This window comes from Pholis gunnellus, assembly GCF_910591455.1.
Source record: "Pholis gunnellus genome assembly, chromosome: 8".
In the NCBI taxonomy this organism is placed as follows: Eukaryota; Metazoa; Chordata; class Actinopteri; order Perciformes; family Pholidae; genus Pholis; species Pholis gunnellus.
Genome location: NC_136534.1, coordinates 5,025,819 through 5,051,769, shown reverse-complemented (window position 1 = coordinate 5,051,769; position 25,951 = coordinate 5,025,819). Strand labels below are relative to the sequence as shown.

The window sequence follows — 25,951 nt, the reverse complement described above, 5'->3', positions numbered from 1 at the left end:
TCAGAGTGAAACTAGAAAAGAAAATACAAAACATCTTAGTTGACTGCAATATGAATAACAGATAAATATAAACAGCCTTATGTTCACATTTACCTAACAAAAGTCACCATTCTTACTTATTCAACACACTAAGAACATAAAACACTTACAGACATTGCTTTCTGAGGAATTCAGGTGAAGGATTACTGTGGATTAAACATGGGATACCACACGGCTGCGACCATGTTCTCTGCAGTTTACAGCTCTCAACTTCCTACTTCCTGTTTCTCACTTCCTGCTTCATTACAGGTGTCAAAATAAAAGCGCCACATATTTATGCATGAAACAATGAAAACAGATTTAACAGTTAACTTATTCAGGGCAGAACATTGCTTAAATAGCTAGCTACTCGACTGATAAGTTAACTTGCTAAACACTGGCTATGCACTAGCCTAGACAGCATGCTAGCGTCATTAGCATATTAGCATCGATCGCTAGCATGTTAGCATCGATCGCTAGCTTGATATTATAACCATCACCATGTATATACAATAGGCTATGTAGCCAGACCCAGACATAAATTATACATCAAGCTTGTTGACATCTGTCACACTCAGATACTATATTTTACTTGACAGACAATCCGTTGAACTTGAAGATCTGAAGACTGAACTCGTGAACTGTTTTTTGATTCATGGAGAAAGTATTTTGAGTATTTTGAATACAAAATTACTCCACTCTAAAGTATTTTGTTACAAATTACGTTAGATTTTTAATCGGCCCTATCAAATACAAATTACAAAATACTCAAAAGTAATTGAAATACGTATTTCAATTACAAGTAATAGAAATACTGCCCATCTCTGCGCGGTGCCTGGAGCGTCCCATTTTATTAGAGACTTTACAAAACTAATAACTGATCGGGCCCGTGTGCGTAACTGTGCTGATCTCATCCCCCCATCCTATTATTATGTAGGTCGGTGCTGTTTGGGCAGCAAAAGAGTAGAACATGGCGAGTATGTAGTGTAATACATAATCATAAAGCAGTGTAAGGCGTGCACTCAGGTCGTACTGAACACTCCGTACAGTTAGGTTTTACACGTTTTCTTTGGCTTCTGTAACAAAAAGTTTTTGATCTGTTTGTTTTGTTCCTGACCGCCAGTATTTATGACATCACCATGTTGACATTGATGTGACATCACTGTAGCATAATATTCTAATAGCCCAGTTTGTCCTGAAAAAAAGAGACGTGAATAACATGATCGTGCATTACAGTGTGGAGACTTGAGGTTATACATTCATTAGAACAAAAGGACACCAACAATAGGAACAAGAGGGTTTAGTAAAGAAAATGACGGAATACTTTGACAGAATGGAACTTAAAAACAGTGGTAACGGTATCTGATAAGGTGGAGCTTGGAGTGTCTAGTTTAAACAGAAGATGAGGAACATTTTACTGCTTGTTTTTAGAGCCGCGTCGGGCTCCTGCCTCCACCTGTGACCTGCTCGAGATCCTCAGCGATGGTTCTAGAGTCCTGACACTAAAGGTTTTGCTGCTCGGGCCCTCAGCATCCTGTTGTCTTTTTTTTAAAACGCACTAATCTTATGACTTTTCCTTAACTTAGTATTACTTTTAACTTTAAATTATTTCATCTTGTTTGATATTTTATGTCCGTGATTGCATTTAATGTTATTAGTTGTTTTGTATTATAAAAACGCTGCTCTATAAATAGTTATTCTATAAGAAGCTCGGTACTTACTTCATTTTGTTAAATGTCCTTTTACTACATTTACAGTCAGTCCACAGTGACTTCCACAGTCTGCCTAGCAAACAACTAAAGAAAGAGTCACACATGGCATACAGTAAATAAAATTTATTTTCATTGTTCAGACAACACACGGATTCCTCATTCAAATGGAAATAAACTGTCAGCTGGTCTCAGTCCAGTTACCGCTGCAGCTGAATTTACTCTCATCGGTCAGCAGCCACACCAGCATTTCAAACGGCTCCTGATGCTGAGGGGAAGCAGCTTTATAAATACCAAGGCTCGTCGGGGGGGGGGGTTGGGGGGAGAGAGGGGTGGGTGTGTTGTGTGTGGAGTGGAGTGGTGAGGAGAAGGGGGGGGGGGTAGTCAGAGGTGGCTCATTTGCGCTGAACTTGTGTGAAGGGAGAGGGCAGCTGGATGGGCTGGACGGACTGGAAGGGCTGGACGGGTTTCTTGCGGGACTCTGGGGAAACCCTCTGGACCACCGTGGGCAGCAGCTGGTTCCGTTTGATGATCTGCAGGGCCAGCTGGGTGTTGCCTGAGGACGCACGACACAGATACGGGGTTTAGCTCCCCGACTCCTCACATACTAAACAAAGAGAATACTGGTAACAACCCACATCAGTACGGCCAGGTGAAGTGTTCGGAGAGCCGACAGCTCGGAGCAGTTTGAAATCTGTGATAGCAACGTCGTTATGGTGCCGGACCTTTGGTCCAAAGCGGTGCTTTACTTCACCTCATTAAAGAAGCAAAGTTCCTCAGAAGTACAACTTTACAAAATGAGGGTTTAAATAAAAAGCTATCGGAGTCAAAGAATGAGGAAACAACTTCCTGTCCACGAGAACAGTCCAGAGAACAAACAGAGAAGAAGAAGAAGAAGAAGAAGAAGAAGTTGTGAACTAGAAACATTAACCGTCTACGAAAGAAACATGGAGGTCTTCAGGAACTTGTTTCAGTTGGGCAAGTTTGCATTGTTCTCTCATACCGGCTAGTGTTCCCTGCTGTATAGAGAAACATTCGCACAATATGGGAATATTCAAGAAGACGGCGACAGCAGAAACAGCTGATGCCAGTTAAATGTTCGCACCGGCCGAATATATTCAGCAAAGAAAACACCTCACGCGAGCGTAAAAACGTTTTTTTGCGATTGAGGACGTTTTATGGTGTTGTTGCTTTCCCACACAGCTCGTCTAATGAGAAACTTCTAAATGTGGCATGACGATACGTGAATGGGAACACGGCTGGTGTCTGTGGGAGGTCTGACCGTTCTGTAGCTCTAAGTAGACTCCCAGCAGGATGGCTTCAGGCGGGATCTCCTTGGTGTTCACCATAGACGCAGCCTGAGGAAGACAACACCAATCACTACCGACGGACTTCACCGTGACATTGTTGTTTAGTCCAACTGCGTTTTCAAAAGAAGGTCAAGAAAAGATGTTTAAGAGAAGCTTTGTGTTTGATGGACTTGAATGGGACCTGCTGTAGTCATGGTTACCTGTTGCAGACACTTGCGGGCCTTCTCGTACTCGCTCCTCAGACAGTAGGCGCTGCCCAGGTTGAAGAGCATCATGGCCCGAGCTGCTGTCACACTGCTGGGGTAACACAGGGGAGTCTGCTTCCCTGCTGCACACACACACACACACACACACACACACACACACACACACACACACACACACACACACACACACACACACACACACGTTATAGTAGTATCCTTGATACCTATACTTGTGTAGTGCTGTACCGAATCGTTACAGTACGTTGAGGTTTGAATGCTGCACATCTTTTCTTCTTCTATTTAATTGCAGATAAAGATCAGACTTCACTAATATTATTGGTTTAAATATGTTTTGGGACTAAGAATACAGGGCTGACTGTAGGATTGGTTCAGACTCGTGGGACAGTCACCATGTATTGTAAAAGGATTGGTGAAATGTGACATTTGATGGTGTTTTGCCATTTAAAAAACACTTTTTCTTAAGTTTGCCGCACACAAATGGAGGCACTGACTAGTTATATTTATTAAAGAAAGTTGATTTAGTAAAAAATAAAACATTTAATCTGATGATTTACTTTATTCAAAATAAGGATTTTAAGGGTATTGACATCATAAAATATGACAACAGACATAAAGCTACATTCAAAAACCTCGATAGAAGCCAAAGTCAATTTATTGCTTTGTTTTTCATAATTTGCATCTTTGATTAGATTGTGACATTTGTCAATGCAGCTCAGTTAAATTAAAATATTTTTGTTATGTGTAAAAAGTTTGGGGCCCCCATGACGCTAGAACCGGCCCTGCTGGCAGAATATTAATATTATCTAACTTTAATATCCATTATTATTGTTTAAATATCCTATAGATAATAAAGGTTTAAACAAGGTGGACTCACAGGACTCGGCAGACTCGTCTCCTTTGTCGGACCCTGTTGACAAAAACAAACCCGAGTGTTAAAGAAAAAAAAAGGAGACAATCGGACGTTTCGTTAGGTAATGTGCAACACAAACAGACCTTGGTCTTGCTCGCTGGTCAGGACCCCCATTGACACGTCGCTGACGTTCTCCGGGTTGAGGTGAGCGATGGCGTCAGAGATCCTGTCCAATGAGATGAGGGCTTCAGCAGCATAGAGGTGACCCAGGAACCTGAACAAACCAGACAGCCGAGTGACTCAAAGTGGAGCGGGACGCTGCTGAAAAACACAGCCAGGTGAACCGACAGCATGGGTTTGAGAAACGGACCCGGCACTTACTTGAGGGATCCCGACACCTTGGTTTGATGGAGCAGTTTCTCAGCGTGGTTTAGAGCCATCAGGTTGTCTCCCAGCGCCAACGCCACATAGGCACTACACGCCAGGATGGAGCACCTAGGCATCAAACAGTTAACCGATCACTGTACAGCCCTCTGGGTGCTACGGGTTAATCAAGGCTCCCGGATAACGTCTTGGTGCGCGACAAGAGAAAATGAGAAGCGTCATTACCTGAGGTTTTCTACTTCCTGTTTTCTGAGAGGAGACGACGGAGCAGCAGACAGGAACTTATCAGCCTCCTGACCTTTCCCACTGCAAGACATCACCACAACACACATCATCTCTACTGAGCCACGACCCTCTGGCACAGTACGGCCGGTATCTCAAGGGATCATTGACAGTTGATCCAAAGTTAATATCACAATATCATTATTTTTTTACAGTTTTTTTCATGTGCCTGCTCAGTAATAAAACCATTTATGCTATGTCTAGTAGTCATTTATCAAGGCATGGTGCTGTTCGTCTGCATGTGCTGCGGTGGTGTAGAGCTGGTTGAGGATCAGCCTAGTATGACCAGGCGTCATCAATCCACTCCATGACTTTAATCACAGGAGGCTTCCCTTTGTGCAAAAAAAAAAAAAGCCTCAGTTTGTTCCATATGTTGTCCCCAAAATGAGATAAACAGAGCACTACATTCCTGCCAATTAACAAATCTTAGTATCAAAATAAGACTTAAAATAAGGTTCTTCTGCACCTGCATTTGCTGCATTGTTTTTCTTTTCAAAATGAGTAACATACAGTGTATTACTCTTCTACGCTTGACTTTGGCCCAACATTCAGTAAAGTTTATCAGAGGCTGCTGCCCAGCAACATGGCAGCTCCCAAAAAGTGAAGCCAAAACATCTGGATCGCCCCCTGGTGGCAGGCTGTTCGTTTAAGAAGCTCTTGATTTGATACTGTCCATTTAAATGGTGGAAAGCCCAAATTGTGATTGCAATTAATATTTGATTAGGTGTTGAGCCTCGACCCACAGGAAGTCAGAAAGGTTATAGATTATCTATATATATCATTATATCCAGTGCTCACCAACTCTTTTTCCTGAAGAACCGCAACCCAGCGGGAAACAATGAACAGGGACTAACACAGCATCTGTTACAACAATAAGCAATATGAAAACGTGACCAACATAAGATTGGGTTTGTTTATAAATGGAGATGGCGTGCGTCTCTGACCTGCAGGCGTCGCTGTTCTCGCTGCCGCTCTCGGTGCTCCCCGACTGACTGGAGCTCTTGGAGCCGTTCTCTGTCTTGGTGTCCTGCTGCTGGTGCTCAGGGAGGAGCAGCAGAGCGTTCCTCAGGCAGATGGCTGCAAACTCCATACTGGCTACTGGGATCGCTGCCGATTGGCCCTCACTGTGCAAACACACACACACACACAAACACACATTCAGCTTGGGCTTAACCCTAACCCATTAACTATGAAGCTAGAGCTGGATGTCAATTAGCCTAGCCTAGCCCCTAGCTTAGCATAAAGACTGGAAGGAAGGGGCAACAGCTACTGTAATCTGGTTTAAGATAAATAAATAAAAAGATTGTCATAAAAAAGTACCGTAGGTGTGTTTTGATCTTGAGCCAGATTACAGCAGCTTTCCCCTTGCTTCCAGTCTTTATGCTAAGCTAGGCTAATTGACACCTAGCTCTCTCCTCATAGTTCATGCACAGACTTGACATTGATCTTGATCTTCTCACTGTTGGTGAGACAGCAAATGCTGAAGTAATCCTTTAAAAAGGAGAAAACCAAGATTAACAGCAGCCTTTACATTAATTACAGCGTCAACAACTAACCATGCAGCACTGATGCCCTCTGCTGGACAAAGAATGTAAAAAATCATTTCACTTGTGTACTTCAGGACGAGGGATGGACTCGTTGAGACTGACCTGTAGATAGTGTTCTGGGTGGACTGGGATGCCAGCACGATCTTGCGATGGTAGCCCTGCCCGACAATAGACTGAACTATTCCTTTTTTACAAGGTAGACCTTTGCTCTCCTGCTCCGACCCCTGGAAACAAACACAGACCATGAAATGACTTCATGTGGTTTTCTGTTCAGCCTTATAAAGCTGGACTGGAAAGGATCATGAATTAAAAAGGTCATTTGGGAATGAAATAAATTCACATTGCAGCTCAATGCTTTCAAATCCTCACTGAAGAAAAACTGAATAATGACTGTGGCAAAACCATTATTATCTGATATTACACTGCCAATATACATAACATAATTCACATTTTTTTGTTTTTTCGAGTGCAAGGTTTTTCAAATACCGGATACTAACAGAAAATGTAAAAAATATGCAAAATAACAACAAGTAATTGTTCAAATAAACTAGAGCTACCGAAAAGACACTGCAACATGGAAACAAAGCTGAACTGAAATCAGGATCAAGTCGTACCCCTTTGTTAGCAGAGATGCAGCACTCGGCCAGTCGCAGCCACAGTCTGGGGTTGGAGTGGTACACCTGCACGGCCTCCATCAGACACTCGAACGCTGCCAGAGGCCTGCCGATGTGCAGCAGCTGAATACCACAGTTATACAGCAGCTCGTAGCGCTTGTTGGCTAGTAGAGCACACATGGGGATGCCTGTGAACTTCTTAGCTGGAGAACCAAGGCAACGACACAGGAAAAGGGGACTTGTTACATATAACAATACGTTTTCCCAACTGCCTTAGTTCTAATTGTAGCGATGTATGAATATATTTTTGTTATTTCAAACATTGCTGAATGAAGTCCGATGTTCCTTTGGGATGACAGGCTGTAGTCAGTTTGGTTTTAATGGTGACCAGATATAATAACATTGTATTTAGCCAGATTTTGAAGAGAACTCCCCCCAAACATCCAGCTGGAATCCATCGTTAATTGGACGGCTGTGACTCACATTGCCCGCTGCTGCCGTCTCCCAGCTGTGCGCAGGTGTGGTCGTTTTCTTGCAGCGCCTTCTTGAAGTAGAAAATGCCGAGGTTGTGTTTCCCCATCGCAAAGTGAATGCAGCCCAGGTTGTTCCAGAACATACACCGAACACATTCGCCTGAATGAGACAAGTCGGAACACAAGCACACATTTCAGAAAAATCATCAAACGCGGTGACATCTCTCGTAAAGGCAACGTTTCGAAGCAGCATTCAGCCAACAATGACACATCAACAGTCGGTCCAAAGGTCAAACCAAAACTAGCTGTGTGGCTTATCAGAGACAGTCATCAGTCTTGAGAGTAACAGTGGTTTGTCACCCGTCTTGATGGGTCCGGGATGCTCTGCGATGTTGGAGCTGTTCAACAGCTTCACCGCTTTCCGGTAGTTTCCTCTCAGGTACTCAAAATTGCTCTTGAGGAAGAGCGAGGGCGCGGACTGAGGGAGGAGACAGGAAACACGGGTCAGAGAGAGACGGACACACTTCTACCATTAAATCCTCCTCAGAAACACATCGGCCTCCAGTCAATGCAGGAGTTGTGTTGGACGAGTGACGTGGAGGTTCTTTACACCGAGCTCAGCGCGGTGAGCGTCACTCCGGCTGATGCAGAGCGCTGCTCTCTCCGTTGAAAGGCAGCTTTACGAAGCATCGCTTCACTGAGCTATTCTTGTGTTCATTCCTATGTGGTCTAAATAAAGTTATTTTTTAATCTGTGCAGTCAAAACTAAATGTTTGTTTCATGTGAATGCATGGCGGCAGAGGGTGACTGAGTCGACATGTTATTTGCCACTCAGGAGGGAGGGACTAGGGCCATGTGAAATCCGTTTACTGAATTCTGTGTTTTAAAATTTCAGCACATTTTGCATCTAATCATGTTGATCAATGTATGAAATTTAAATAAAATCTATAATAAAATGTTCAAAATGTATTGAATATCAATGAATTTGATGTATTACAACATTCTCCTGACTCAAAGTAGCCCACAGCTCCTTTTTTATGCCCCCTCCCCCAAATAAAATCCCTGTTAGACCAATGTGATGACGCGGCACCGAGACTCACGTTCCCCGCTGTGTTCATCACCGATTTGATCTCCCTCTTGCAGGCCTTGGAGGATTTCATCTGAATGTAGGCTCTCACTTTGTACTGTAAAGGAAACAAGAGTCCGTCACAGTCAGACGGTGAAATGTGAGCCAGAGGAACCGTGGATGTTGAAGGCTCGGAGCTCTTGCCTGGTGCATCTTTGACTTGGCCGCCTCGATCATGGCTGTGAACTCCGCCCTCTGGTTTGCTCCGTCTTTGTTTGAACTGTTGCTCTGGAATCAAGCGCAGCACGCAAACAGTAAACGGCATGCAAACAGTAAACGGCATGCCTTTGACATCTGAGTCATTCGACTAATTATTCAGTGGCCTCGCACACAATTTCATTACAGAACGGAATTCTTCCCAGTTGGAGCCATTCAAGTAGCACAACTCCGATAATTAGCTTGTTAAATTAGATTACGGAGTAAAACACTTTTTTTAAAGTGTGGTCCGAACACAGTTTACTTCTTTACACCACAATATGTGTGTAACTGCAGGTTTTGTAAACGTGCTAAAATAGGCGATACCGCCGACTACCGAGTCAATTATTGCAGATTGTAACCATTCCCACGAAAAACAAAAGCCAGATGTTTGTGGGTGTCAGTGACTGTTTTTTGTCCAGCGGGAAAGAGGCTATACAAAGAACTTTCTTTTTTGAATAAATAATAATGTATAGCAATGATTGGTAATGTTCTTTTCATAGCGTAGTGGCGTACCTCTCCCTTGCCGTTCTTGTTGCTTCCTTGTGTGGAGAGTTTGTCCAGCACAGCCAGCAGGTGGAGGGCCTTCTCTGGCTGGAAGGTGAGCAGGTACAGATCCACCAGCAGGAAGCACACAGCCTGAGCAAACTTCTCTTCTAGGACAAATAACACAATGACTCCGTGCCAAACTGCTGACAGACAGACATGTACTCGCTGTCGGATTCACCACAATGCTGTGTGGTCGAGGCCATTTAAAAAAAAGAAATATTAATTTTTAAATATTTCCGGAAATGATTATTTTGATTTTAAAAAAGGTCCCAAAGTCGGGTCCTTAAAAATGCTAATTGCCATCCCAAAACAATTAATGGTATTCACTTACAATGTTTTCAAAGAAGAGCAAGTTCCTACATTTGAGTGTCTTTTATCACTAAATATTGAGTTTTTTTTGTCCGTGACAAATGATGAAAGCAGCACTGGATCAACTGTCTGCTGATCAGCCAATCACCTAAATAAAACCCACGTAAAGCACCACAACATACCAAACGGTTCCAGGAACTGGTAGAGCCTCTCTCCTATGGCGATGGCTTCAGAGTACTGCCTCATGTGGTAGTAGATGATGGCTTGATTATAGTACAGCAGGCTGTTTTCAACGTCGTCCAACCCGTCGATGTCCTCTGACGACGTGTGAACCTGAGAGACGGACGACAGGAGCGTCTGATGAAACCCGCGACACCGCGAAGAAGCAGAGTGCCGCCTGTTCAGCGGCAACATCAAAGCACGAGAAAAATGTGACCCACGTTTCAGCAGTTACCTGGTTCTTCATTGCCATGAGGGTCTGCTTCAGAGTCCCCGTGGTGGATTGACTGCTCTTGTAGAACTCCACGACAGCTTTGTTCAGGGCGATCTTGTAGTCCTCTTTGTTCAGCTCCTGCATGGCGTCCAGCTGTTTCAGAGACTCGTCGTACTTCCCGCTCTGTGAGGAACACAGGAGGCACCGTTTCACCAAATGTGCAACCTGCAATCTGGAATTTGTTCTCGCATTTATTTATTTTTTGGACTCAAGCTAATCAAATCTATCCATGATTTGTGCAATTGATGACATGTTTCGCTGTCGCCACCAGCGAGCTACATCTCAGCGCTTGCAGTTCGCTTTGATGAAACGGTGAACACAGCATGGACACATTCGTGTGACCTGAGTGTTTACGTGCCATGGTGTATTCTCAAATAAACCTGTGAGTTGATCCGTGTTCGGACACAATAATAATGTATGTGTGTGTGTGTGTGTGTGTGTGTGTGTGTGTGTGTGTGTGTGTGTGTGTGTGTGTGTGTGTGTGTGTGTGTGTGTGTGTGACAAGATGAGTCACAAAGACACACACTACATGTTGACTGCAATGAAGGAATGTCAGGTTTTTTGCTTTATTTTCTTTAGGAATTTAAAGGATAAGTGTGGTGATATTCTATTCCATCTCATGAGAAGATAAAAATCCGTAATGTGTCTCTACTCTGATTTTTCTTCCTGTCTGTGGCTCTCAGCTCCAAGCTTTCTAATGATCTTTAAAACCACCTAACAAATATATAGATTCATTTTTTATATTGTGCGTCTTTTGGGGACTATTTTCGGTGGATTGATACACATTTGCTGATCTAGAGGGTGTTTTGGGAAGCATGGATTACATTTCGTTCCGTCATCAAGTTTCTCGCAAAATTAAGATGAATTAGTGACCGCTGATGTGACTTTATGCCGGCGACCTTTTGTCACATTCATTTTTAGCTGGCGAAAAACTAAAAGTCGTGTTTAGCACAGAGCTACTCTTTGTAGAGAAAGAGAGTTGGCGTGTGTGAACGAGTGAACTTGGCATTAAGAGTTGGAACCTCGCAGATTTAGCGACTTCGGTGCGACCAAATCCTTTTTCACGTTCACACACCATTCCACCGCAGCGGACAAAACGCAGTAGAGCGCAGTAATTTGATCAACTTTAGCCGCGACCATCCATTACCATTAACATATGCCATCACTAGGATCAGTCGGATCTATACTTTTGATTGACCAATTACACTGAATTTCCCATCATAATTCAGAAAAACAGTAAGCTTATTTACAAGGTGTATATCATTACCATGAAGGCAAACAAAGTGAGACATTTATAAAATGGAGATTAACTCCGTGAATCTTGACCTCTGCTTGTTGCTCAACTGTGTTTCTGCAAGTGTTGCATCTACAGCCGGGGAGCCGAGAACAAGCGCTGACACTGGGCCTAGCTGTTTCTTTTATTCAATTTGAGAAAGTTCTGATTTTCTTTCTTGAGTATGTTCGGAGAAGAAGGAGGCGGTTTACCGAAAACGCTTCATAAGCGCTGGTTGCCATTTCCTTCTCTTGATCCGTCACTCCAGGGGATGATGAGTTGTCGTGCTTCGCCTCGTTTTGCTCTGATCGAAATGAAACAGGAGAGGAAAAAATCAAATTTACAATACATAGGTATATAAATGCAATTGGGATGAGCTGTGTGGCCAGTCTGTATTGACCGAAAATATACTCGGTTGCCACTTTAGGAGGTACGCCTTTCTAATACGGGGCAACTTTGCTCCCAGAACAGCCCCCGATTGCTTTGTGGAATAGATTTAACAAGGTGCTGGAGACACTTCTCAGAGATTCTGCTCCATGTTGACATGATAGCATCGCGCAGTGGCTGCAGTTTTGTCCTCCCGCTCCACCACATCCCAAAAGTGCTCTATTGGACCGAGATCTAGTGACTGCTGCTATACTGTAGTTGCTCTCGCCAAATTCTCACCCTGCCATCTGCACGTGGCAGCAGAAATCAAGATTCGTTAGACCAGGTGGCAGACAGTTTTATCTTCTACTGTCCAGTCAAGGTGAGCCTGCAGCCACTGTAACCCAAATCTGTCCAGTCGCCTCTGTTCCCTGTTATTAACAAGGCATTTAGCACCCACAGATCTGCTGCTCACTGACAGTTTTCTGTTTTTCACACCTTTCTCTGTGAACTCTCAGAGACTCTCAGAGGAGCAAATAAAGATCAGGAGAATTTGGGCTGAACAGCAACTGAAGCTCTTGACCATGTCCACGTGCATTGACTTGTTTGTTGGCTGATTTTGTATTTATTTTTTTTGCATTGAGGAGCAGATGCAACAATGTAGCTATTTAAAGTGGCAACTGAGTGTACGTGACGTGACAGTTGGCGGATAATTTGAGAACCTCGTTAAGAAATCTGACATTTTATAGCACCGGACATAACCAGTTCACTGTGATATAACATCGTGTTTACAAAATCTTTAAGATCCATTTTTATTATTCAGAATGCATTTAATCCATCTCTAAACAATCTATTTGAGTAACGTTAACATCTCAGCCGGACGACTGGTTCACCCTGATAGCGTTGACTGTTAGCATACTATGTTATGCTAACAGGAATAATGTGTTATGCTAACATGTTGTTAGCCTGCTCACTGTTGGCAGAAGCATGTGGGATAAAGCTAAATATTCCTTCGACTCTTCAATTCTATTCACGCCGAATAGATCAACAAAACGTTCGCAACGTTAACGCTGCTTTGCCAGTAAGGAAGACACTTCAATGCGACATTTCTGAATTAAGTTTTCCCTAAACGTGTCTTCAGGCACAGGCAACATGCATCTCGGCTAGGCTAACGATAACTGGGACAGGCGCTGTAAGAGGGTTGACTTAACGTAGGTGGCGAGCGTTAGGCTACAGGGCACAACATAAGATAATGACCTACTGAGTTTACGAGTGATTCCCTTCAAATTATAGTACCAGTTTTATATTTGATAGACTCCATTAAAAAGTGCGTCTGCTCAAGGGGTTAAAGCTAGCTCCAATGACCATAACTAGCTACCCAGCTAGCACTAGCTAACCCACTCACCTGTATTTTCTGCCATTTCTGGGGCCTTTTCAAGGACAGTTAGATATCATATATATTGTAGTTAAGATTACACTAGATCAAATTCAGTTGACCGGCGGATGAAACGTTAAAACAATTATACGTGAATAGTTTATCTCCAGTGTTTCACACAGAAGATGGCTAGCCGAAATCTGTCTGGTCCGCTCTAAACAGATTCTTCTTTGTCGTTTAATGACAGTTTTCAACCAACGCGGTTTAAAGCAGCACCGCCCCCTGCTGTCACGGACGTGTCAGGACAATATATCAGAATCAGAATGACCTTTATCGGCCACGTACGAGAACACAGAGTTTTCTCATCCTTCAGTCTGTCATACACACTCAAATTCAAAATCAACACATTTGGAGATACGTGGAAGTTGCAAAATAATTGGAAGTTAACGTACTTAGTTACGCCACTGCCTCTCACCAGCTTCTTCTACATAGCAACGGCGGCCGAGGCTCATGGGAGTTGTAGTATTTAAACCCGTCAGCTGAACTGACAAAAAAATGATCAGAAAACAAGAGGAGTCCAATAATTTAATCTCCAATACTGGATCACATTTTAAAAGTTAAGGAGTAAAAAGTACAATCTTTGCCTTTGAAAGTATAGAAGTAGAAAGTAACATGAATTATAAATACTCAAGTGAAGTAGGCCTACAAGTAACGCAAAACCTACTTAAACACAGTATTGAAAAACAAATAGTTATTTTAGGGCGAAGTCGTCCTTCAATCAGAGAATCGGTGGTCGATCCCCGGCTCCGCTATGTTGATGTGTCCTTGGGCAAGACACTTAACCCCAAGTTGCTGCCGCTATGAATGAATGTTAGATATTCCTGATGAGCAGGTGGCACCTTGCATGGTCTTTTTTCCATCAATTGATAAATTAATAAATAAAATGTAGGCCTATAGACTTTGTGAACAGTGACGTTAAAATGCCATGTTTGTAATTGATAATTCTATACATATTTGTATTGGACATCATGCACACACAAACATCAGCCAATTATACCACAAATTAGCAATAATAAATAAATAAAGCATGGTTTATTTAGCGGAATTTGCGTTACGCAGCAGGGGAAACTATAAACCCATAAACAAACCGTGGCTGGCCGCTGGTGGTTTGGGGGGGGGGGGGGGGGGGGGGGGCAAGGTGGTGACAACATATATAAATAGAGATGTGGAAGTGAAAGTGTTTGTCGCTCTGTCACAAGGCAGTTAGAGATGGACAAGTTCAAGACGGTCCTGGACTTTGCCAACAAACAGACCAACCTCGGTTTCGGGTTGGTGGCCCTGCTGACGGCGGGAGGGGAGCAGGTCTTCTCCTCGGCGGTCTTCAAGTGTCCCTGCAGCGACCTGAACTTCTTCTACGGCATGGTGTTCCTTCTCGTGCCCGCTCTGGCGCTGCTGCTGCTGGGCTACATCCTGAGCAAGAAGGCGTCGAAGCTGATGACGGGCGCGTGCCGGCGCGGGGCCGCGTTGTGTCGCTGGAGGAGGCTGATCTCCATCGGCGCGGCGCTTTTCCAGATCAGCTCAGCCGCGCTGGTGGCGCCCTCCAGCTGGATCGCAGTGGCCCTGCTCAACGGGAATTACTACGAGTGCGCGATGACCGGGAACAACGCGAGCGCGTACGCCAGACACCTGTGCGAGGATAAGAGCTCCCGGGTCCAGTGTCAGCAGCAGCTGCACAGGTTCCCCTGCAGGGCGGGCAGCGACGTGCCGCTGGTCGACAGAGAGGACGTTCTGCTCAGACTGAGAGCTCACTCTCAGGTCAGTGGTCTCCTAACAAACACGATTCTTCCAACAATACACTTTTTAAAAAGTGCTTCATATTTCTGAATAGTCGTCTTAGCAGGGTGGGTAATAATGATAATACAGTATTATACCGTTATATTTTAGGCTGCATTATTATCATCATAGAACAAAGTTATAAAACTGCACCTAACTTAAATGTTAACTTAAATAACATCTCAAACAGAGGTTGATAATCAGCTATTCAGATATTAGAAGTATAGGCTACACATAAAAGTGACTGAGGGACTTTACTCACATGGAGACTAAAGTACAGCACGTTACGATAATTAGCAAACTTGTAATGAAAGTTCAGATTCAGTTTTTTCTAAGCAAAAATGTGTAGATACATTCATTTTCTTGATTTGAAGTGTGCTTAAGTGTTTTACTTTGACGTTCTCTGCGCCTTTTTGGTATTTACCTAAGTCGGCACCTTTTCTTTGTGTGTGCAAAACTCATGTCAGTCGGATCCATTAACGGGCAAAGTTCGCATTAAAAAAACGTTCTCGTTATTGTATCCTTTCATTTCACGTATTGAAGGGATAGTTCAGATGTCTTGTAGGTTGTATGAGGTACTTATCCATAGTCAGTGTATTATGGCGGTTCGCACTCTTCCAGTTTGGAGAAATAGACAGGAGTACCAGCATGGGAGCAACGCAATGTAGGCTGTGGGCTCAGCAGCAGAATTTTCTTAGACACCTAAAAATAGTCCATATCAGTTACCTTGCCACCAGGCAGCCTTTTCTGAGGGGGAACTGAAGCCAAACCAAACACTCTAGATCGGGTTTTTTCACGTATTCACTTTTTCGTCTTGGCCATTGTAGATCTCCCTTCACTTTTGGCACACAGGAGGAGTTTCAGTTGGTTGGAATCTGCAATCTTGCAGCTTAATCTCGCACATCACACACTGTACCTTTTAAAAGGATGAGTTCAGAATCATCAAAGTCACACAATAATGTGTGAAAAAGTTCGAGGCAGCAGTAGACCAAAACTCCGTCCTTCTGCGAGGTAAAATTACCGTTTTTGTCAAAGGAGTCTTGTGGCTTCAAAGACAGCATCGGTAACGCCTCAGTTCCCCATCGCAAAGGGCTGTCTGTCTGTTTCTCCAAACTGGGGATGTGCTAACCGCCATCTTATAGGTAATACACTGACTATGGAGAAGAACCTCATATATCCCCACTACAAAACAACCAAACCATCCCTTTAATGTGTGACAAACATCTAAGTGAATTCTAAATCCATACCGTGTGTGACCACAGATCCTGGGCTGGCTGCTCATCGCCTCCGTTATGTTGTCCAACCTGCTGCTGAACTGCGTGGCTCGGTGCACCTCCCCCATCAGCTACCTACAGCTCAAGTTCTGGAGAGCGTATGTTCAGGAGGAGAGCAACCTGATCGATTCGTACAGCGCCAAGCATGCCAAAGAGCTCGCCGAGAGGAACCTGAAGAGCTTCTTTGGCCAGACGCGGCCCGAAGACATCATCACCCCTTCCAGCAAGGACTGGGAGAAGATCTCCTCCCTTTACAAATACAGCACCAAGGGCCACTACTACAGCACCCTGCACCGGTACGTGGAGAACTGGCAGGAGACCAACAACGAGATGATGAGGATGGACTCGGTCATTTCGAGCGAGCACTCCGACACCCCGGCTGTTCTTGAGTTTGTAGACGAAGGCAGGGTGGTGCTGTGACGCGGCATCAGAGGATCACCTGTGTTGGATCGGTGCTGATAATCCAGAGAGCCAAAGACCGCCAACCTTAAATAATGGACTATACCTGCTCAACGCTGAGCTGCAGGCTGATGTATTTGGTCAACGTTTTGGACTGATTGGAATTCTGACCCGATGATGGCACCAGATAAAAAAAGTTAAGCGATCACCAAGAATTATGCCGAGCAGAAAAAAAAGAATATTTTAACCACGTATCCATAAAACCAAAATTGACAATTCCAAAAAAAAAAAAATCTTCAATTATTTAACAACACAATGGATGACACGAGAGGGCAGTTGGCACCATGACTGAAAGAAAGCAGGGCAGTGATTTAAATTTAAAAAATGAACAGCAGCAACATGTGAGACTTGTTTTAAACAGGAAATGTGTCATCTTCACCACTTCCTGTGCAACGAAATTAAAGTTACTATGAGGAACTTTTAACTGGTAATGAAACAGTCTCAATTTAATGCGGATGCCTCTAAATGACTTTCATAAGTAAACGAGACCATCAGAGAGAAGATTGTCTATTTCCAGTTATTTTAATGCTTGTCATCGGTACCGGGTCGGATTTTACGCAAAATCAGACAAAATGCAGCAGGTTCACCTGAAGCTCGTTTAGCTCAGACTCCAGCTAACCGCATTCACAACCAGATCCAGTTTTGCTGTCGCCTTCGACCTGCAGTCAGAGCTTCGGCGGCAGCCGCTCCTCCTCCTCCTCCAGGAGCTGAGCTTTGCCTTGCTGCGCCGCCGATACCCACTGGGAGCCAACACCGACACCACGCTGCTGGAGAACCAGGCCGTATTGATGGAGGGAAGTGAGGCACGGGAGAACCAGAACCAGGACTGAGCAAGACGGACTGTCAGAACCCTGCTGCAGTAAAATGAGAAATTATTTTCAAGGCAATCTGGTGCTCAGAAACTCTACCACTTTTGTCCACATGGACCGCCAAAATCAACACAAAATGAAAGTTCCTCGTAGTAGCTTTAAGTGGCAACTTTGACACATATCAACAGTAATACAAATAAAGAAGAATAAAAGTATATATTTCAGATGAAAAATACATATATTTTCATGTAATTGTGACGTTCAAACTGATCCCCTTACTGATGGTGTTACTGCAGTAGCAGCAGATAATGATGTGCCTCATACAGATTGCGTAAAGGTGGTTTAACCACTTCCTGTATAAGTCCTCAGAGTGCTTTCGTCTGAGTAGTCGCTCTTATGGGAATGGAACAGAAAAAAACCACCAACAGGATGTGATCACTTCCTCGCTGCACTCTGCTGCTGATGCTGGCTGCCTCTCTCTGTATCTCTGCAGTGATGGTATGTTCTCTATGGAAACGTTTCAAAACAATGAATGAATGCTCTCGTTCTGCATGATTTGTTTTTCTGCACGTACTCTTTTCCCCTTTTTTGCACATTCTGTCATTCCAGATTTCATCCTTGCTGAGTGCACGCTGGACTGAGACTTTGTTTGTTGTGTTTGGTGAGTGTGTGTGTGCACGAAGAGAAACAAATCAAGTTGTCATACTTATACTCGTTTCATGTCAATTGACCTCTGCTCCATATAAAAGTGAAAAGAAACAGAAGCCTGACATCGTCTCAGTTCATTTGGTGTGTTTGTGTTTGCCGTTTGTTTTCCCGGCATGTCATTGCTTCAGGCTACATTCCGATCACGTGACCGTCAAAGACTTGTAGAAAACTAGACCAGCAGGATTTTTGTTTTGCAAACGATTGCCTCGACACAGTGAGAGCTGAAAGGGGAAGCATACGAAGGGGGGGGGGGGGGTGTTGATGTGAACAGAGAAAGGGAAGTGGAGTGAACCTGTAACGTTTTTTGCAGCTGGGTCTGGACCTTTCCTTTGGAGCAGGAGTAGAAAAAGAGGCTTTGGGTGGGAGGGAGCGTCAGATTGACTGAAGGAGGAGCCTTAAGAGAGGAGAGGCAGCTAAAGGGAGGGGCACAAACAGTGTTTTGTCCTCAGCTGTGGTGGAAAACACAGGACAGGGAATGACTGCAGACACTTAACTTCTTCACTCTCCGCCCTCTGTCTTTCCCTTCGCTTGATTTCTCTTCGGAGTATGTCCGAAAACCTCCCCGCTGGCACCATGGATAACTTCCAGACCATTCTGCGTTTCTTCATGAACCAGAAAGCCACCATCGGCTACAGCTTCATGGCTCTCCTGACCATAGGCGGGGAGCGAGTCTTCTCCATGGTTTCCTTTTCATGCCCGTGCAACCACGACCAGAACTTCGCCTACGGGCTGACTTTCCTGCTGGGACCGGCAGCGGTGCTGCTGGTTTTAGGCCTCTTCTTCAGCGGCAGGTTGTGGAGGCTCTACACCGGCTGCTGCCTCAATCCCATGAAGCTGTGCCCACGGGGGAACTGCTTCGGCTGCCTCAGGGCGTTCATGAGCATCTTCACTGGGGCTTGCGTGGCCCCTATAATGTGGCTCTCGGTGGCCCTTCTCAACGGGACCTTTTACGAGTGTGCCGTCAGCGGCCTCGACGATACCGTGGTGGTGGATTTGTTCTGTAAAAACAAGACCATGACGTGTCGGGAGGAGCTGGCCCGAGTGCCCTGTGGCCGGTCCAAACTGTCCAATGATGAGCGCATGGAGCTGCTGCTGATGTTCAGGGCCCAGTCACAGGTAAGAGAGACTCGCACTACTCATAATCCTGTTAAAGCAGGTATATCATTTCATCGGTGGATCTCGATGAGCTGTTTCAAGTCTAGAAAACAACCCTGATGATGTCACAGTGATGTCTTAAGGGTTATCTCAGCTTTGGTTGGGAGACACAAAATAGACACAAGTTCACAGCACAATTTGTTACAAATTGCGTGCTAAGGAGTTCAAAAGATCACGGTGTTTATCGGGCAGGGAGGATCTGATAAAAGATGCTATCCAGTTGAATTATCAGAAATTTAGGATCTGGGTTTTTGGAGTTTCTGCCATACTAGGGACTAAAAGACAGGATATATGGTGTAGGTATGGGTATCGTTTAAAAAATGACAATGTATGTATGTAATACAGTAAGAGTACCTCATTCGATACCCACAAACTGGAATAAGACAACCCAGTCAGTTCTTTGTGGGCTGCTTAGATCCGAAAGTGTGCGATTCAGATTTGGCTTCCTATATTAGAATATGCAGCCCCCATCTGAGCATCTCCGCACACGGTTAGAGAAGTACCTTTGCAAAGGTTCACCATATTTTTCTTGCCAGCCAATCGGAGCAGACTGGGCTCTTTGTGGAGGGGGTGTTAAAGAGACAGGCGCTAAAACGGGGCGTTTCAGACAGATGGAGAATACAGGTATATTCAGAAAGACTGTTTGAGAAAAGGTAATGTGTTTTTCGAACATTAAAGCAGATAAACATGTTCTAGTTGAAACCGAAAATACAAGTATTAACCTGAAAATGAGCATGATGTGTCCCCTTTAAATGCATTCCCTATCGAGTGTGCATCCCTTCATATCATCCCCGTATGTCTGCAGATCCTGGGCTGGTGTATCATCATCATTGCTGCATTCGGGGGCCTCTTCGGTACCTGCTGCACAAACTGCCGCTCCAAAGTCAGCTACCTGCAGCTCACGTTCTGGAAGCGCTATGTGGAGAAAGAGAAGGATCGCTTCGACAGCTTCACGCTGGACTACGCCACCAAGCTGGCAGAGAGAAACCTGCAGAGCTTCTTTGAGAACAAGGACCCCGAGGTGTTCCCTTTCCCCAGCCACAAGGCTTGGGAGGAGATCTCGGCACACTACACCTTTTCCAGGAGCGACCAGTGTTACAGCACCCTGCAGCGGTACGTGGAGAGGATAGACAGGGACTATACACCGGAGAAGAGACCTGTGTTGGACTTGGAGCATGGAATAGAGATGCATTGAGAGAGGGCAAACTGTGGTGCTACCGTCATAACTGCTGGTATTTAACTCTTAAGTCCATTGTATGTGCAAGTCTAACTCAGGAACAGCTTTCCTACAGAGACAAGCTGTCAAAAAGCTTGCAGTATGTTACTCCAAAGTATTTGTCAAACGTTCTGTAAGCGCATGAAATAATGAAGGGCATAACCACTATTTTTACCACTATAAGTCCTGGCTATAGCCCTGGTTGCATACCTGTTGAATAATTTGTTATTTAAAGTGTAATACCACATTTACTGTCTCCTGATATTTGTGTGTAACATGAGAGAATTTAGGCAGCATTTTAGTTCAAGCTAGCCACTGTACACATGCATTTCATGTAGGACATGCTGTGTCTCGCCTACGAAGTCATGTTTGACTGTGTTCATCAGGTCCTCCTGATCCTCCTGACAGTCTTTCAGCATTCCAATCCTGTCTGATCCGCAGGCGAAGCGAGCGCGGTTCCCTGCCATGTCATTACAGAGTCACTGCAGGTTTGTTTGTAGTTAGTTTCCTGTTTCTTTTGCCTTTTCCCCGCCTGTTTTTTTTTTTTTTTTTAAATCACACCCCTCGATAGTTAATCAGTCCCTTGTGTATTTAGTCTGCGTGCTCTCCCTCTTTCAGTTGTTAGGTCCTATGCGTTTGTCGCTTGTTTTTCTGATTTCCCTACCTGTAGTCCTCGTGCCATATCAGTTGAGTTTTTGGCCGTGTTTCCTTTGTACTTTTTGGAACCAGCTTTTCTTTTTTTTTAAATGAAAGGTCCTCTTTTGTTCACTTTACCTATCCGCCTGCTTTCCTGTATTTGGATCCTCTTTTTTTTTAACTGAATAGTAATTGATTTGCATCCTTGTATGTCCTTAAAGTTACAATCCTTTATTGCATTATGTCAAACTCCTTTTCAGGGGATAAAACAAGCTCGGATGAGCCAACCCTCCCAAAACCTTTTTAATGGGAACTGCAGTGGATGAGACTAGGCCGCACTTAAAGCTATGTATGTGTATTTTACAATTTTTTAAAAGTCATTATTGTTGTAATTTTCTTTACAAATTATTAGTTTGATTGGTCCCTTTCCAAAAGATGAACAGCCAAACTGTTTACCTTGACAGTACAAGTAAATCCACCAAACTTAATCTTTACCTATTTATACAACTGCAAAACTTGATATGAATGGGAAACGGGAGAGAAGTTATTGGTACACTACGCGTTAAATCCTTGTTTTAGCGGTTATAACCATAAAGGTTCAGTGTGTAGGATTAGTGACATCTAGTGGTGAGGTTGCAGATTGCAGCAAACTGTATACTCTAGTTCACCCCTCCCTTATTGGAGAATTATGGTAGCCTTCAGATAACGTAACAAAACACTACTGTAGAAATATTCTTATAATATACGATATTTTGAATATTGTAATGCATTTCTACAAATAAACACCCCTAAACCTTACACACTGGTCGTTTAAGACAAACACGTTGACTGCATTTCCGACTATGAAGCATTTGTAAAGCTTTTTTAAAATATGTTTGAAAACCTGTATTGTTTACATTGATGAAGACTATAGGGATTGCCATACCCTGCGGCAAACCATCGGTCTGTTTGTTCTTTAACTCAGACGATTCCCAGACAAGTTGAAACTTGAGCAATCCCCAGTAGCTCAACTACACCACGTCAGCCACTTGTATTGGTTTTCAAAAGAAAGGTGGGTGTCAAACGTTACACCCAAAATATGAGCCCCTTGCTTTTCATTAGAGGATAAACAGCCATTGAGTAAGTCTTAGATTTGAAATACGGTAGCCCAACAGTCTGTTAACAGCTGGGAGAGGCTCCGTCGCTACAGTAACGTTACATTAAAGAACAGAATATTAAAGTAATTAAAGGGTTATTCCACTAAAAATAACCATGTTAGGTATGCATCTGCTCTCACGAGGTCCACAACCAGCTCCAGGTGTAACTCTTCTTCTCTTAATTCAACTCCCAAATTGCGATCCTCTCCCTGTCAGAATGTGTTCTGCTGCACCCTCTGGTGGTGGACGACTGCTACGACAACTTACTTCATGTTTTTTTAATGCAATGGAAGACTTGGGACATGAATGTCCACTTTTGTTATATTATCGAAAAGAGACACTTCGTCTTTTTCAGAAGACCTGTTGAGGGCCCCAGAGAAAAGGTTTACTGCTGGGGCCCAGACTGACCTCCTCACGTCCTGACCTCTGCAATGGTTGATCAACATGCTGGCTCCAAGTTCCCATCAATAAAGAAAAGCACTATTACTTTGTGTTGATTTTTCTTGTACAGAACTGTGTACATAATTGAGGAGTAAAGCTGAGTATCTCACCCCTACATGAATTCATAGAGCGCTTTGGGACTCATCCGAGCTACAGAGAGACATATGAAGGGCGTCCTTTTGTTGGTTTAGCTCATATTCTTTCACTGCATGCTTACAGCACCATGTTTTTTAACAGATGTCAGTAAACCAACAGCCTGCACATCACATGCAACTCATATGAAGGCGGGCTCTAATACAAAAATTATAAATAAGGCATGTTTATTATTATAATAAGTCATATACGATCATTCTACACACATTAAAATAATAAAGTCTAGACTACATCATTATTGTAGGGACACCTACAGCAGAACACCTGCATTAATATCTGAATGTATATAATGTAAAGACTATTTAATATCAGACAAGTGAGGCTGCTGCTCTGTTTTGGGCAGATTCATTATTAATGAAGGAATCCAGAAAAACTAGGTTTGATTTGAGACCTCATGTTTCAGGAGATCTCAGTCAGAACAGGAAGTAAAAGTCCTCATGGTGGTGCTCTCCCATCAAAAAACATTTGTTCTCTTGTTCATGGCCCAACTTTGCTCCACGTGTCATTGAAGTATGTTGCTTTTGAGATATCCTGGTAAACAACAGAAAGACAAACAAACAAACGGGACCAAGCAGCCTTACTGTCTGTGAAATATAGTATTGTCTTCATACAGTGTGTTCAGTGTATGGGGAGCAGCTCTGTGTGTTGTGTTTGATTTGGTCTGATAGAAATATGAAATGATAAATTCAAGGCAACCCTTAGAAGTCTCTGATGACAAATGAATATAATAATGAAATACAGGCTGAATGAAGTTGGAAAGAAAAGAGAACTTGTATACGAAAAGAGACAAAAGAAGAAACAGATTTTAAGGAGCTCGTAACTTCCATGTGATGTTCTACTGATTTTCACTCAGACTCTGAACTCACATAGTGAAAACTGACTTTTGATTTATCACATCGTTTTATTTTAGTGAAGAAACTTTCTAATTTAAATGTACTTTCTTGGTGAGACCATATGTAATAGATGTACACCTGCGATTTTATTCTAACAGACTCAATTCTATTTGTCTTTAGTGAAGAAAATAAAATCCAACTAAAAATCTGTTTAGACTTAAATTCAAACTGACTTGATTTTGTATTTATCTTGTCTACATATTATTTAATGAGGTTTGGTAAAATAACGTTTGTGCAATGTGTCTTTTTCTCGAGGGTTCAAAACTAAATTTCTTTCGAAAAAATCCACAAATAAATTGACTTAGTTAGGTGCACAAATAGCCCATGCTGGTACCAGTAACTTGTAAATAAAAATCTCTTTTTAAGTTAGAATAATTATTTGAACTTTTTGGCGGAACAGCCCCGGTTCTGAAAATAAAAGTATGATGCCTCCAAACCACCGTCATGCAGTATATTAGTATAAATGCTGGCGAAGTCATACTCAGTAATAGAAGAAAAACGACAGGTAAATCATTGAGACATGAAACATTATTAATAACATCAGTTGAATCTCTAATGTATGCTGGAGTATGGACATATGATAAAACCAGTCAATAAACTCTGACAGGGAAGTGAATTGGTCTGAGCTCCACTGGGACGCCTGGAGGATCAGACAGTGAATTGTGTATTTTAGGCAACGTAATTATTTAAGGCTTTGGTAATCCACCCTTTTTGTCTAAATTATTATCATTGAAATACCATTTTTAATAGTTTTCTTAGTCTGTTCATTTGCTCTGACGGTTGTGCCAGCTGACATTTTGAGAGTTTGAGGTGTCAAAACGTAAAAGAATATATATTATTTGAATGTACTGAAAATATATTGAAACTGAATAGGTTTATTAGATTGAAATGATATGTCATGAATTGATCAAATTATTTGAAAATATACTGGACTCATACTGGACAAACATATGCATGTCATGTTATTGACCGAGTCGTAGTAATACAAATACTAAATAATAATCATACCTCAGTTATGTTATACCTTTAAAAATATGTTTTAATACATTAGCAAAGGGAACTACACATTTTATTTGTTTTACAGTTTTCTCATTCACGTTTCTTTTTTTAAAGCAATAATCTGAACAATTAGTGTGTCGTTCACAACTAGAATGTCTCTGTTTTACAGAGCTGACGGCTCAAACAAACTGCTGCCACAGGCTACTGCCACAGATCAGATGATACGATTACAAAGTCGATCACTGATCTCCGGCCTGAGGTGTTCTGGTACCAGGTCCACTTATGAGCCACCTTATGTTCAAACATGGTGTTCGTTATGGCCAAACCATGGCTGGCACAGAAGTCCAAGAGCGAAACACCACTCTGGTTAGCACCACTCTGGCAAGCCGTTCCTCAATCACGTAAGCGTTGAAGTCCCCCAGGAGAACCATGGACCCCTCCCACCGACTCCAAGAAGGCATGCAGGCGCATGGAAGCGACACAGCGGCGCTCAGCCGGGGGCTCCTGAATGCATTCTTTTTTTACTTTTATATTTGTAGTTGCTATTCCACCTAGGTACATTCTTGGTATGTCTAGCTCCTGTACTCTTAGGGATTGTTTCCTCAGCACACTGAATAATGACATCATCCAGCACCAATATGTCCTTGCTGCAGGAGCGCTGATCGTGGCCATAGGTGCTTTCACTGCAACATGTCTTTGTGTGTCCACATGGTAGCGGTGGTGGCTAGAGGGAGAGATATTTGTAGCCTATATTAATCAGGTGTAGTCTCATTCTGATCAAGGATTATGTCACCTGAGTGCACCTTTCATTGGTCACGTTGTCAATGGCTGTTGAATTGTGCCTTACTGACTAAAAGGTGTATTTATCGTTGTGTCAATTGCATTATTATTTAGCTCAAAATATGTGTTTGTTAAACCATTTGATACTGTTTCCACGGGGGGAAAAGATCTTAGGGAAATGAGGCATAATCCGGTGTAGCTGATTTTTTATTTATTTATATTTGCTGCCAAGAACCGCATCCTCTCTTTTGAAGCCAGGTGAAAGGTCAGGATGAGGCAGGAGGGATTTTGAATTTGCATATATGGCCCCCAAATCTACCTGTTTGGAGAGCAAGGAATTAAATGGTGTTACAAGCACA

General features: G+C 43.2%; 3 protein-coding genes across 8 annotated transcripts; 2 read left to right on the top strand and 1 right to left on the bottom strand.

Moving 5' to 3' along the window:
* Positions 1–1,881: 1,881 nt before the first annotated feature.
* Positions 1,882–13,321, bottom strand: cnot10 (CCR4-NOT transcription complex, subunit 10). Of its 6 annotated transcripts, none has more exons than XM_079164551.1 (20): positions 13,131–13,321; positions 11,572–11,663; positions 10,048–10,209; positions 9,776–9,926; positions 9,252–9,391; positions 8,685–8,768; positions 8,515–8,598; positions 7,775–7,892; positions 7,425–7,574; positions 6,942–7,144; positions 6,430–6,551; positions 5,725–5,904; positions 5,579–5,641; positions 4,724–4,804; positions 4,496–4,609; positions 4,258–4,388; positions 4,139–4,171; positions 3,238–3,365; positions 3,010–3,085; positions 1,882–2,283 (listed from the first exon to the last, which is right to left on the bottom strand). In XM_079164551.1, exons 1-20 carry the CDS (start codon positions 13,144–13,146, stop codon positions 2,123–2,125), a joined length of 2,289 nt encoding a protein of 762 aa, XP_079020677.1. In that variant the 5' UTR covers positions 13,147–13,321; the 3' UTR covers positions 1,882–2,122. The 6 variants fall into 6 exon arrangements, with proteins under 6 accessions (XP_079020677.1, XP_079020679.1, XP_079020678.1 ...); XM_079164553.1 differs by having other exon boundaries at positions 3,238–3,362; XM_079164552.1 differs by having other exon boundaries at positions 9,252–9,388.
* Positions 13,322–14,364: 1,043 nt separating this feature from the next.
* Positions 14,365–18,325, top strand: calhm6 (calcium homeostasis modulator family member 6). Its single transcript, XM_079164561.1, has 2 exons — positions 14,365–14,915; positions 16,196–18,325. The coding sequence occupies exons 1-2, from the start codon at positions 14,370–14,372 to the stop codon at positions 16,625–16,627; spliced, it is 978 nt and encodes a 325-aa protein (XP_079020687.1). The 5' UTR covers positions 14,365–14,369; the 3' UTR covers positions 16,628–18,325.
* A 257-nt stretch (positions 18,326–18,582) lies between these two features.
* On the top strand, positions 18,583–20,801 carry LOC306699810 (calcium homeostasis modulator protein 5-like). The gene is made up of 2 exons (XM_079164567.1): positions 18,583–19,299; positions 20,144–20,801. Exons 1-2 carry the CDS (start codon positions 18,730–18,732, stop codon positions 20,531–20,533), a joined length of 960 nt encoding a protein of 319 aa, XP_079020693.1. The 5' UTR covers positions 18,583–18,729; the 3' UTR covers positions 20,534–20,801.
* Positions 20,802–25,951: the final 5,150 nt, after the last annotated feature.